Source organism: Anoplophora glabripennis, unplaced genomic scaffold (genome assembly GCF_000390285.2).
Source record: "Anoplophora glabripennis isolate ALB-LARVAE unplaced genomic scaffold, Agla_2.0 scaffold287, whole genome shotgun sequence".
NCBI lineage: Eukaryota > Metazoa > Arthropoda > Insecta > Coleoptera > Cerambycidae > Anoplophora > Anoplophora glabripennis.
Genome location: NW_019416441.1, coordinates 549886 through 565263, shown reverse-complemented (window position 1 = coordinate 565263; position 15378 = coordinate 549886). Strand labels below are relative to the sequence as shown.

At 32.7% G+C, this 15378-nt stretch overlaps 1 protein-coding gene across 1 annotated transcript in view; it reads left to right on the top strand.

Annotated features, from left to right (window-relative positions):
* The window catches only part of LOC108905131, a 28707-nt gene extending 14382 nt beyond the window's left edge, over positions 1 to 14325 (top strand). Inside the window, exon 2 of the mRNA XM_018707904.1 lies at positions 14165 to 14325. Within this exon, the coding sequence (XP_018563420.1) occupies positions 14165 to 14325 (161 nt within the window). The remainder of the gene's footprint in view (positions 1 to 14164) is intronic.
* Positions 14326 to 15378: the final 1053 nt, after the last annotated feature.

The window sequence follows — 15378 nt, the reverse complement described above, 5'->3', positions numbered from 1 at the left end:
TGATAAAACACGTACAGAAGTTCTTGGCGCATTTTCCATTATTTGTTGGACATTTTCTTTTAATTCTTCAGTCCGCTTTTTAGGTCGGCCGCTTCCTTCTTTTCTTGTTACACTGCCCGTTTCACGAAAAACATTAACACAACGCTGAACTGCACTTTGAAAAATTTTGTACTCAACAACGCCGGGAAATTGATTTTGAAATTCTATGAAACATTCCTCAATAGAATACTTCCATATTCCATCAATCTTGCGTCCATTTCTAAAGTAGGACTCTATGATAAACACTTTTTGTTCTTGAGAAAACACCATTTTAAACGCTTTTTAAAACGAAAATATTCAAATTGATAGCGGCGATATAGCGCTTTGACAGATGACGTTTAAGTTCATTTGCTATACGCTACGCTCTACGTCCAAATTTTCAGAACCAACTTGACCACATTTTTATTTGAACGCTCGTTATTTAAACTGAATTTAATTTAACTAAGTCCCTTAGCAACAGACAAATCAATTGTCTCGTACCTTAGCAACCAAACTAGATTTAGTTAAATCGTAATTAAAATTCGTTTGTTAAACTAAACGTTAAAAAGATGTTTTGGAATAAAACGAGATTTCTTTTCTTTGTAACGTGAAATATAGGTAACCGCAATGCCCCTTTTTTCTGGTCTTAAAAAATCAAAAGCTCGTAAATATGGAAGTAGCGCAGATTAAATTCCTTTTCGATGTAAGGGTGCGAGCCTGCATTACGGGTTTCAATTTGTTCGCTCTTTTTGAATGTCGGGGATCAAAAGAGTTTTATATAAAACTACCAACGGGTAATATAACATATAAATTCCCAGGACACAAGCTTTGTTTACCCTGTTGGAACTTATATGGTTATGCCAAGTTTTATAAGTAACTGAAGTGGGTTACGTACTTTTATATCTACCAACTTTCATAATAACTTCAATTTGTCAGAAGTGTAAAACGTGTCTTGAGAAGTTTGTCGTCACTTGAGTTTTATTAAAGGTAGGCTTTTTTCTTCGAGTTGTTGAATTGAGGGTAAATTATTGTAGAAAAATTGAAAATTCACGGAAGCCAGTTTAGAAATTGTACGAACTGGACTACAATAAACTCCAAATACTTTTGATTTATTTTCGATTTACTCAAATATAACTAAATAAGGAACTTAAAAGATAATATATTTTAAAAATATTCTAAAATTCTGTCTAATGAAGTCAATGCTCTTTGATACCAAAAATGTACGTTTGCAAATCAAAAGATATAACCTCATAGACAAGTTTGGGAAAATATTTTTAATAAAAGAAAAATAAATATTACTTGACTTTAACAGTTATTTGAGCTAATAAATTAAAAAGAAAACTTTTTGGAAGCCTTACTGAAACCATGTATCATGTATCAATAGGCCAGGAAATATAGAGTTGGACGCGATTTTTTGTTTCGGCAACCTGAATTTATCACTATATAGATGCTAAATATTTTGTACAATAACATATTAGTTTCTACAGTCATAAAAATGGGGGGAAGATTGTTTACAGGCTGGTTAATTGTATAATTGTTATGTAAATTCACGTTTTTCGCTTATAACTTTTTTCCGTTCATTTCCACGAGAAAACAGTAAAGTACTTTTTTTTCGTCTTTAAAAGACCTACAAAATTAGCCCTCGATCGTCAAAAATATTGATTAGATCAAAAGTTATAAACATAAGAAGTTTATTTATGACTTTTGTATTAAACATTTATAAACTGCGTTATTATTACCAGAACGTTTTGGCATCGCATCCTNTTTACTGTTTTCTCGTGGAAATGATCGGAAAAAAGTATAAGCGAAAGACGTGAATTTACGTAAAAATTATACAATTAACCACCCTCTAAACAATCTTCCCCCCATTTTTATGACTGTGGAAACTAATATGTTATTGTACATAATATTTAGCATCTATATAGTGATAAATTCAGCTTGCCGAAACAAAAAATCGCCAAACGGTCATTTCCCAGCTTATTTTCCTGGCCTCTCAAATAGAAGGAAACAACTCGCTGTTTCTTAATCTTTTAGTCACGGTAATCACCTAGGTAGTACCTTCCTAAAATATTTACTGGTATTTCCGGTGTATATTGCTTTCATCTCAACCCCTGATAGCGGCGATATAGCGCTTTGACAGATGACGTTTAAGTTCATTTGCTATACGCTACGCTCTACGTCCAAATTTTCAGAACCAACTTGACCACATTTTTATTTGAACGCTCGTTATTTAAACTGAATTTAATTTAACTAAGTCCCTTAGCAACAGACAAATCAATTGTCTCGTACCTTAGCAACCAAACTAGATTTAGTTAAATCGTAATTAAAATTCGTTTGTTAAACTAAACGTTAAAAAGATGTTTTGGAATAAAACGAGATTTCTTTTCTTTGTAACGTGAAATATAGGTAACCGCAATGCCCCTTTTTTCTGGTCTTAAAAAATCAAAAGCTCGTAAATATGGAAGTAGCGCAGATTAAATTCCTTTTCGATGTAAGGGTGCGAGCCTGCATTACGGGTTTCAATTTGTTCGCTCTTTTTGAATGTCGGGGATCAAAAGAGTTTTATATAAAACTACCAACGGGTAATATAACATATAAATTCCCAGGACACAAGCTTTGTTTACCCTGTTGGAACTTATATGGTTATGCCAAGTTTTATAAGTAACTGAAGTGGGTTACGTACTTTTATATCTACCAACTTTCATAATAACTNTTAACCACCTTGTAAACAATCTTCCCCCCATTTTTATGAATGTGGAAACTAATATGTTATTGTACATAATATTTAGCATCTATATAGTGATAAATTCTGCTTGCCGAAACAAAAAGTCGCGAAATGGTCAATTCCCAACTTATTTCCTGGCCTATCAAATAGAAGGAAACAACTCGCTGTTTCGTAATCTTTTAGCCACGGTAATCACCTAGTACCTACCTAAAATATTTACTGGTATTTCCGGTGTATATTGCTTTCATCTCAACCCCTGCCCAGCCTTGAGTAGTCCGAGAGCTGGTTCAGGGATGTAATAATGTCGGCGTGGAGTAATTTATTGTTTGACGTAAAGATTTAATATTTCCTAAGGGACTCTGGTTAACGCCAGTTACGCCATGGAGTTGTGTGTGTCTTATAAAATCCTGTTTTAATAAAAAAAAAAAAATGTTGATCTAGATCTCAAAAAGAGATTGTTTTTTTAATTCTGTTTCACTTGTTTTTATTTTTTGCGATGTATCCGTTTGGTGGAAAAACGTTGGACATTTGATTAATGAGATTTTCTCGAAAACTCTATTTACGGGCCCTGTAAAGGACCAGTTTCTGATCTTGGCATTTATTACCTGTCAATTTTGAGCGAGCATAATAATGGTTTGCAACATAAATTGGAATATTACTGTTTGATGGTTCTATTTTGACCTTTTCTTTCCCTTAGTAGGTCACATTTCTACCCGTGCATTATAACCAGTAGTTATGTTGTGTCCGTTTTTTTCTTTATAATAAAACACAATCCATTCGGTTTTACGATCATCACGAGTGGTTGAAGGTTGAGCGTGCTTGAATATACCATCACGCAAAAACTTGGGGTTTTAAATTGCTTTTCCCGGTTTTGTGGTCAGGATATTGCAAGAGTAATAATTCAGCCACTGTCAGGCCAAGTTAATTATTACACATAGAGAGAAAGTCGTAATAAAAAGGTTAAATTGGAAAATGGAATTTTAAGCCCTGCAATTCGAATAACTCCTATATGGATGTTTTAATATTGGAAATATTTTTGTGCACCCTCTATGCTGGGTATCCGCGCTTATTTATATTTGAATAAAGGTATATGTCCCTCATTTTTTTTCACTATTAATTGAATTTATGAATATAAATTAGGTATAACATGCAATAAGTAATAATAACAACACTTGAAATTAAAAAAAATATACTTATTTAAAGCACAAAAAATGCGAAGTAATTAAGTCTTTCATCATTTCAAACAATATATTCCAATAATTTCCTTTTTCTTTCTGTTACTGACTTACTCGAACTCCATTTTAGTTGTAGTTGCCATTGTGATAGAAGACGATAAAAACTAATTTTTGAATAATTAACTATCATGAAATCCTAATCAAAAAGTTCTATAAAGGAAATGTGAACAAACTGACTTTCTACCTGTTAATTATTGCAAGCTCTCACACGCAATTTATCACTGTGACTCATTTTTAAAATTAAGTATAAATCAGCGAATTTCTGAAGCAAAACGATTACAACTATGCTTAAATTGTTTAAAGAAAAACCATATTACTAAAGATTGTACCCTGCAATGCTGCAAAAAATGCAGTAAAAAAACAATACACTATTACATATTAATTATTCAGAAAGCCCCAGTAATATTAGTACATCGACAAATTCCAATCAACATTCAAGCGATTTCCAAGTAGGCAACTTGATACACACGGAAATACTCATTACTGCAGAGCACTACTGGACTCGGGTTCCCAGTCAAACTTTATAACCCGCGAACTATGCAATCGTTTAGGATTACCAAAAATCTGCGTTAATTCGACAATATCTGGTATTAGCCAATTAACCTCAAATATAAACTTTAAAACAAATATATCTTTCAAATCTCGCATAAATAATTACAAAGGGCAAATACCCTGTCTTATTTTGGGGACAATTACAGACCGTTTGCCCATAAACACATTTAAAATCTCAGAATTGAATATACCTCAAAATATTCGCTTAGCTGATCCTAGCTGTAAAGTAAAATTGATATTTTATTGGGAGCAGGTATATTCTGGGAATTACTATGCTTCGGACAACACAATTTAGGGACAAATAAACCCATGCTACAAAACACTAAATTGGGATGGATTCTCGGGGGAAATTTCATTCAAGGCAAAAATAAAGACACTAACCTACATCATAATTCAATGGTATACACTAGAACAATTATTAGTAACCTTGATAATTAGTTAGAGAAATTTTGGGCATTAGAAGAATGCAATAGTAATTGCATTGCGAAAATCACTTTGTAAAGACAGTGGAACGCACCGATACAGGGCGATTCGTAGTAAGCATCCCATTTAAATCAAACGTACACCAGCTTGGCGATTCCAGAGAATCTACATTAAAAAGATTTTATTCATTAGAGAAGAAATTGGAAGCTAACCCAGAATTAAGGGACGAATACATTAAATTTTTAACGGAATATGAACAGTTAGGTCACATGACAAAAATTTCGGAAATTTCAAGTTCTAATCCTCATTTTTATTTAGCTCATCACGCCGTGATAAAGGAAACAAGTACTACAACAAAGGTTCGTGTAGTTTTCGACGGATCCGCAAAAACGTCAAGCGGTATTTCATTGAATGATACTCACTTTGTCGGCCCCAAAATACAACAGGATTTATTCTCCATATTATTACGTTTCCACAAGCATACATATGTCATAACCGCAGACGTAGCGAAAATGTACCGTCAAGTATTAGTACGGAATAATCAGAGAATTTTACAATTAATTTTATGGCTGTCGAATAAAAATCACCCCATAAATTGTTACCAATTAAATACGGTCACTTATGGCACAGCATCCGCATCCTTTTTGGCAATACACTGCTTAAAACAATTGGCAATTGACAATAAAATTAAATATCCCACGACTTCTAAAATAATTGAACCAGATTTATATGTTGATGATTTAATAACCGGATCTGATTCGTTTGAGGAAACATTAAATATTCAAAGGGAGATCACATCGATATTATCAAAGGAAAAATTTGAACTTCGCAAATGATAATAATATACTTGAACAAATTAACCCGCATAATGATCCTCAACAATTTCATATTAAATTTGATAATGACGACCAAAATAAGACATGACATCCCTTATATATTGCAAAAAAAATTGTTTAAATGATGCCCAGACCGTCCGTTTATAAATAAATTGTTGTAGCGAGATTCGTACCATGAATTGAGAGTAGAAACAATTCTGGAATACCTTTCTAGATGCCCTCTATGATATCGAACAAGAATTGTGAGGGTACACCTTTTAGTTATTGCAAAAAAATTGTTTATATCGCGCTCAGACCGTCTGTTTATAAATAAATTGCTGTAGCGAGATTCGTACCATGAATTGAAAGCTGAGAAAAATCTGGAATACGTTTTTAGGTGCCCTCTATGATATCAAACAAAATCGCTACAGCTATTTATTTATAAACAAACTGTCTGGGCACGATATAAACATTTTTTTTGCTATAACTAAAAGGTGGTTACCCTCACAATATTTGTTCGATATCATAGAAGGCACCTAAAAACGTGTTCCAGATTTTTCTAAGCTTTCAATTCATGGTACGAATCTTGCTACATCAATTTATTTATACAGTCTGGGCACAATATAATTTTTTTTTTGCAATAACTAAAAGGTGTACCCTCACAATTTTTGCTCGATATCATAGAGGGCACCTAGAAAGGTATTCCAGAATTTTCTCAGCTTTCAATTCATGGTACGAATCTGGCTACAGCAATTTATTTATAAACAATTTTTTTTGCAATAACTAAGAGGTGCACCCTCACAATTCTTGTTTGATAAGGCTTTATAATATTTCAATGAAATCTTGATAATTGAATTCCTCATTTTGCTGTATCGATTTAAAAAAAAAATCATCAAAATCGGAGCCGTAGAAGCCGAGATATTGAACGCCGAAGAGGGCACGTTCTTTTTGCACGCGCGATTTCAATTTCTATCATTCTTCCCCTCCCCCCGGTTTTGCGGCTCAAATGGTCGGTTTGGCGATATTCATTGAATTTTCATATAAAAAGCACACGTGCGATGATATTTATAAAAGCACGTACGGAAAGTTCTTTAAAAAACCTACCAAATTCAATTTTTGTTGTTGTTACATTATGTATAGTTTTGCAGCAAGCGCTTGTTGACTTTGACACTCTATATCTCGGAACTTATATGACCAATTTGAACGTTCTTATTTTCAAGTTAAGCGTCTGTCCGAGAACTATTTTTTAGTACTTTGGTATATATTCCAACCCGCAAAACCGCTTCACGAAAGTATTTGTTTATAATGTAAAAATTTTTCGAATTTTTAAAATCGCTCCAAAAATTATTAAAAAAAAGAAAATTAATATTATAACGATTCTATATGATAGTTAAAGAGTCCAAGTATGTGTAAAAAAATCAGCGCCGATTAAAATATCTAACTTTAACCCCAGGACTGACGCGAAAAATTAACGACATTTCGCGCTGAAATTTAGTAACAAATTGTCTCATACCAAAACTATCAGACCGATTTCGATCGGGTTTTGGGATTTTGTTTTGTAATCCTTTAAAATACTTACATCTACATTTATAGTAGAATTGGACAATTTCTTGCCCGTCAGTCTGACGCTTCCAAATTACCTCGATTTTCATCACTTTCTCGCGCTGTTTTGGCTACAGTGACTGTATACAAGACAGTGGCGACAATAGAGTGTATCATTTTTAATTGGTCCACGTGATTTTAGCTGCCATGTTGCATCCAGTGTCAAATTCATATGTGATGTGTCATGTGTCAGGGGCATTCTTATAGTGTTATTCAATATTTGTATTGTTTTATTTTAGTTTTGGTGAATATTAGTGATACAATATTGGGTATTCTGTGCTAAGGGACATAAAATTAAAGATTATTTGTGGAATTACTGTTATTTGCTACTGGCATTTACTCTAATTAAATTCTCTTTATAATGTGTGCTCATATATTGCTCAAAGTATCATTAAAACATCAAAAACTTGCACAAACTGTGTACATGCTGTTGGTTTTAAAACGCCGATTTATAAAACATTTTTAAAATTTAGCGCATTTAAGAGATTTAGAGAACTTTTCTGCAATGAAGCGGTATTTTGTTTCTTCTTGCAGATGGAAAGTATTTTTACAAACATTTTTGCGATTATATCTTCACAAAACTTAAGTTTAAAAGAGTTTTTCTTAAATGAAATGTCTGGTGTAAATTTAGATGTACCAAATTGTCATCTGATCAAAAATAAAATTGTTAAAAGATTTATTATAATCCGATTAAAAATAGCTTATAAAAAAATGCCAAAATGCATGAAAAAAGCTTGCAAGTAAGTGTTGCTGGACAATTATTGTAACAAATACTATCACTAGTATTAAATATTTGTTTTTGTAATATAGACCTAATAAATTTAATTGTGTAATGTACGTGTGCTTAATTTTACTTGTCTAGAAAATAACAACCAATAGTTGCTATTATTATAACGAGCGTTCAAAAAAAAACGTGGTCGAAGTTGGCTCTGACACATTGGACGTAGGGCGTAGCTTATAGCGCCCAACTTAACCTCATTTCTCAACGAGCTGTATAGCAGCTGTCAGTTTCAATAACAAAGCGGCGATACAGCGCTTTGACAGATGACGTTTAAGTTCATTTGCTATACGCTACGCCCTACGTCCAAATTTTCAGAACCATTTATCCTCCCCTATTGCACAACTAGATTCTACATTCATACATTATTTAAAATCACTTTCCAAGGTAGATTATTTTTAGTAACAAATTGTCTCATACCAAAACTATCAGACCGATTTCGATCGGGTTTTGGGATTTCGTTTTGTAATCCTTTAAAGTGCTTACATCTACATTTATAGTAGAATTGGACAATTTCTTGTCTGTCAGTCTGACGCTTCCAAATTACCTCGATTTTCATCACTTTCTCACGCTGTTTTGGCTATCTAGCAACAAAAATATGAAATGCGCAGGTATCAAAACAATTCTATCTTATAGCAAATTTCATATCAAACAATTTCATCAGTAATAGTTTTTTCTGTAAACTGCATATTTAAGAAGTTATATTGAAAAATGTTAGAAAAAACACATGATTTTTGAGTATTTTTGCAGTTTTTATTTTTTCTGCAAATAGCACAACTTTTTTTCTTGGCGCAACCTTATATTTTCATTGTTTATATTATTTTCGACCGATTTTTACTAATATCTAATCTACGTCAAGCAGCCATATCTCGAAGGTTGTGAGCTTAATTATCTTGGACTATACCTGAAAGTATTAGGGTTTTCCCGTAATCCAACTCTGCCTGGGTACTTTCCCCTTTATTACTATTTATAAGGAATAACATTAAATGTAAATTAAATTAGGATAAGTAGCATAATTTAATTTACATTTAATGTTATTCCTATAACATTAAATGTAAATTAAATTAAGATAAGTAGGATTATTTAATTTACATTTAATATTATTCCTTATAAATAGTAATAAAGGGGAAAGTACCCAGGCAGAGTTGGATTACGGAAAAACCCTAATACCTTCAGGTAATCTTAACACTATCAGTGTACCAGAATTCTACCTTTCGAAAATCGCGTTTTCCCTTAGACAATTTCACAAGCTTTACATCTAGAGAATAATCTAATCTTAAAAGTCTTACAGACTGTATCTCGCATCACTTTATTTATTCCTTGGGGCTATTTTAAGGATGTTGTAAAGGAGGAAGCTTTCTTTAATGTAACCAGCAACGCTATCCAATAAGGTGCAACCTTCACATTTGCTGATTATACGTTTTTGCATGCTTTAATGGTTTACTACATCAAAGCGGTTAAGCGAAGGTCCTTTTGACTTTTCCAATTTATCGATTTCTACACAAAACAGGACCAAATTAATGAATATTAATGGAATATCTTTATAGTACAGATTAGAGGATTTTATGTAAGTAACGAGCGTTCAAATAAAAACGTGGTCGAAGTTGGCTCTGACACATTGGACGTAGGGAGTAGCTTATAGCGACCAACTTAACCTCATTTCACAACGAGCTGTATAGCAGCTGTCAGTTTCAATAACGTTAATGACTAATATAACGTTACTTTAAAGAATAATCGTGATAACAATAACAAACAATTAAAGGAGCTGCGGAAAGTGTCCCCCTCCTTGTTCCAAGCACTTTTCACACCTGTTCCTCAAAGAATTTAAGACATTTTCTAAGATGCTCGGGGTATTGTTATTTTCACGAATTTTGTCTATAAGTCGAGCCTGCAGATGGTTTAAATCAGGAATAGGCAGTTCAAAAATAGTGTTTTTAAGGTAAGGCCACAAAAAGAAATCACACGGCGTAATATCACATGACCTCGGTGGAAATTCATGTTCAGCATTGAGACTTATTAGTCGAATTTGGAAAACTTCCCTCAACATATTCATCGTCTCGCCTGCCGTATGTGCCCTTGCGCCATCTTGTTGAAAGTAAAAGTTTGTAATTTCGTTTTCTTCCAGCTGGTTAACAAAAGGAGCGATAATTTCTTCTCTATACCTTTGCGCAGTAAGAGTACCATTAAAAAAAAATAGGCCCATAAATCCTCCTTCGATTGAGAGCACACCAAACTCCAATTTTTTGAGCGTGTAGAGGGCCCTCAACAAAAAAGTTATCTGGTTTTTCAGAAGACCACATTCTCATATTCTGTGAGTTTACATAACCACTTAAATGAAACCAGGCTTCATCAGAAAAAAAGGTGATATTATGAAGTTCACCGTAGTTGTTTAAAAACCATTCACAAAATACTGCCCGTCGCGGAAAATAAACTTCATGAAGTTCTTGCTGACAAGTTAAACGATAGGAGAACAAACGCAAATCTTTTTTTAACACTGTGTGGCAGGTACCGACTGATACTCCCACCATTTGTGATAAAACACGTACAGAAGTTCTTGGCGCATTTTCCATTATTTGTTGGACATTTTCTTTTAATTCTTCAGTCCGCTTTTTAGGTCGGCCGCTTCCTTCTTTTCTTGTTACACTGCCCGTTTCACGAAAAACATGAACACAACGCTGAACTGCACTTTGAAAAATTTTGTACTCAACAACGCCGGGAAATTGATTTTGAAATTCTATGAAACATTCCTCAATAGAATACTTCCATATTCCATCAATCTTGCGTCCATTTCTAAAGTAGGACTCTATGATAAACACTTTTTGTTCTTGAGAAAACACCATTTTAAACGCTTTTTAAAACGAAAATATTCAAATTGATAGCGGCGATATAGCGCTTTGACAGATGACGTTTATGTTCATTTGCTATACGCTACACCCTACGTCCAAATTTTCAGAACCAACTTGACCACGTTTTTATTGGAACGCTCGTTATATGTGTGCCATTTAACACTCCCGCTGCCAATATCTCCGAAATGAAGAAATTTATTTTAGTTTCGGAAACTGGAGTGTTAGGTCCCTCTAATAACTTCAAATTGCTGTTACAATTGTTAGTTCGTATCTCTTACCGTTTTTGATGTAGTGAGAAGCGAATTTGTAACAGCCTGTATATTTTATTTAATCAGTGATTACATTGATTAAAGTTGCAAACACAACACATATAAATAAAGAAAGAAAGTAGTCCAATCTGATATAGAACACAAACATTGTTAAATTCGAATGTCTGCATAGCACAAATCACTAACATTTTGCAGCTAACAAGTGCCAACAAATAAGAGATTTTCACGCCATATGATACCTACTAAGAAGTAAGAACAACATTTATCACGTCTGTATATGTGACAGAACTATACAATAAAGACGTAAAAGCCACATAATAAATAAATGTAACAAATAACTTCAATATTTTTTGAAGCGTATAAATATTCATTTTAGGTTGACGACGATAGAAATATTTCCACCCTGACACTAAGTTTTTTTGTAAACCATTGTATCTAGATTTTTACATAAAATATCAAATTCCTACTAGTTTGAGAGAATTTCCCAGTGGAAACAGCAGGAAATGCACGTTCTGAATTTATGGCAGGAAATTTACTCCTGAGATTGTGTGACTCATATTTTTAATTCAGGAAAATGTTATACCATCTATGATTTTAAGTGTTCCTGTGAAAGTGTAATGTATCTTAGGATAAAATCGTCGCCCATATACCTCTAAGTTGAATAAAAAAGATGGACACAAAATATATGTCTTCAAAAATGGTTATTAACAATAATCGGTACAGTTTAGTTACTGAAATAATTGTATAATAAGAATGTTCAATTAAATAGTAGTTCAGTCTAAATGTAAATATATTCTTGTATAACCCTAGATTAATTGTATCTTCAAAACTATAAAAAATAATAATAACTTTATTGATAAAAAAAATGGATTGATATTTGAACGTATACAGAGTGGTCAGTAATTGTATGTCACAAAGCATACTGCGGTAATAACCATGGAACATTATGAAAGGCTTTCTACGATTAAATATGAAATTTTTTAATATAATTTCGAAATAGTTTAAAATAAAAAGTTGAAACTTGCAAGTAATTTTTTTAATCGGTTTGTACAATTTTTCATAATAATTTTCTCTTATCGACAAATAAAATCTCTTTAATTTTCGATGTGGATGACAAAATGTTTCAAATAAATGACAGTTTTTTTATAAACGCAGTTTAACAAACATTTCCACCAGTTTAACCTCAAAATAAATTACATATTCATCGAATGTAGAATAATTAATTTTTTTATACAGTTATGCGAAACAATTAAACAATTTGTCATTCAATATTCAATGCCTATTAATTAATTTGTGCATTAGTGACACTGCACAGATATTAACAATTGCAATTATCTCGAAAACAGTACCTCCTACTAAAATCTACGAGTTTTATTTGTAGACAAAAGACTGTTATCTCAAGAAGCTATACAAGGTGATACAAAAAACATCGATATTACATTCGAATTTCCCGATTTCGACACTAAAATAATTAAGAAATTTCAAATTTTATTTTAGAAATTCGCCAGGCTATTTCCTCCGTGAACTAAATCAAATGTTTATTAAGAAATTTTCATAATTTTCCATGCTTATAGTTACCGTACCTTTTAAATAATCTGTAACAGCCTTTTTTTAAATTACAAATCTGTCATAATATATGTATTTCTTTTTATAAATAATCTTAAATTAAAATACGGCATAGTGGTAAAATATGTTTTAGTAACTGTTTGCACAATATACAGGGTGTCCGGTAACTATCTACTAATCCCTCAGAAGCGTATGTGGAAGATAAAAATAACTCTACTAATATCTTTATTTAGGTTTTGGGTTCTAATTTTAAAATCGCCTTGTATATTTTGATAAAATTATGTGTAACCGTAACCGGTCGTTTATTATTCTACAAGGTATCCAGAAACGGACTAGACCTATCATATATTTGTTCAAAATTTTGACAGGTGTTTGTTATCGAATTGAAAATATTACTTTTAGATACTTACTATATTTTTCCTTCAACAAAAAGCGGTTTGTACTTCAGTATTTATCAAACGCTGTGAATGGTCAATAGGTAGATCGAGGTGGGCCTGCTTTACGGACACCAAGGTCACCCGACCTAAATCCTTCAGATTTTTCTTCTAAGGGGTTATCCAAAACATCTAATTTATTTAACAGTCGTAAATAGGTACTAGGAAAAAGGTTTCCTGAGAATAACCCAGAACGGTAATCAGATTCGTAACAATCCTGGAATGTTATTTCAAGAAAATACTCATAGATAAAGAAGTATGCGGGGAGCCGATTTTGAACACTTGTCGTAGTATTTACCGTTTTTTTTTCATGTTAATGTTTGGTTAACTTGTTTCACATAAATTATGACCATTTGCCAAAATTTTGAAAAACTATGTAGTAGGGCTAGTTTCTGCATACCTTGTCACAGTAAAAAAACCGGTCTTAACATAAAATCATCGAGCTTTATCTGTAATGTACTATGCCAAAGTTTTATCAAAATATACAGGGTGATTTGAAAGTTAGAACCCAAAACGTAAATCTCTAGGTGTTCCTTTGGGAATTCATCATTTCTGTTAGAAGAAAGTTTAGGGAAAAAAAGAAAGTTTATTTATTATTATGACCTCTATATGCTCCTGATAGATTAGAAGATTTTTACCCTGTATATTTCTTTCTACTAGAAACATAAAAGTAGACATGAAGTGTTGAATTCAATAAGATAGATTTTTTATGGAAGTACAGGAAAATATTTTCATACTAATTCGCAACAATTGTAACTACTGCCTAAAACTTATTCACCTTTCCGATCACAAACGACAATCATTTCATAACACCTGCGTTCCCACGAAGGTCGCATACGACTTATCATCCTACCTGACTGTTAAACGATTCAGATAAGATACTGTAATGAAATGATTAAAGGTCAACTGGCAGCGTCGAGGTGGAGGAGCAAGTTCGGACGACCCAGCAAGCTGCCCCGGTTGGGAGACGTCGATCCCACGGGATCCTACTGCCCCTTTCCCGAGGACTGGCTGTTGAAGAAAATGGGTACGACCCCCGTTGCAGTTTCAGGGTTTTACTAACAATTCTACTAACTATTGTCACCTTGTTTTGGGCCGTTGGGATTACTCGGTGGGCGTTTATTTGCTAACGTACAGTGTGTTCCAAAGAAAACTTGACACTTCCTTGTGTACAGGGTGACATTTTTTAAGATCACCGGGATAGGTTAGTTTTTATTTTCAAGGGGGCGCATTTTGACAACAATTCGGAAAATAAATAGGAAAAAGAGATTCAAAATAAAAATATTTGGTAAAAAAGTTATTACAATATTTTTCCAGATATATTTTTTGCTGGAATAATCCAACTAATACAGATATTAAAGTCGAAATGGATGTTATAGATACATTATTGCTCATTTATTGTATGATTTAGACAAATCTTTTTAACTGTTCAACTCTTTCGTCGATTGTCTTGAACATGTTGTAAAATAAAAATATTAGAACTTAAAGTAACAAATGGAAATTAGGATAGAAAAAGAACGACATATATTGCTATCCTTTACCATAATAATGTGACTTAGCAGTTTCTTAGTTGTCACCAACCAGTTACTTTAAAAAACTGTGACAAGATGATGAATATGGTTGTGGAACTGAACTGATGTCAAAATGCGACTCCATAAAATAAAAATTGTCCCGTCTTGGCGATCATTTAAAAGCTTATTCCGTATAAAGTTGCTTTTCGTACTAATGAAGTTAAACTGAAGGAAAAGTCTTAAAATTGTTTGAATGTAGAAAAATGATTTTTTTAAATAGGACAACGTTGATTTTATCCTCACAAGTAAATAATACATTATGCCAGTTAAGAAACATATAACCAATCCATTTTCAACATATGTATACAAGGTGGGCCATTAGTGTGAGATAGTAAAATAACTCCCTTGTTATTGATAATATAGAAAAAAAGTTTATATAAAAGTTGTACAGAATCAAAAAACCGAAAGGATAAAATTCATTTGAAACATACAGGGCGATGAGTAAAAACGGGACACGCCAAATATTACATTTTCTAATTGGAACACCCTGTATATTTTTAAACATATGGACTTCCGAGAAAATTCTATAGATGGCAATATAAAC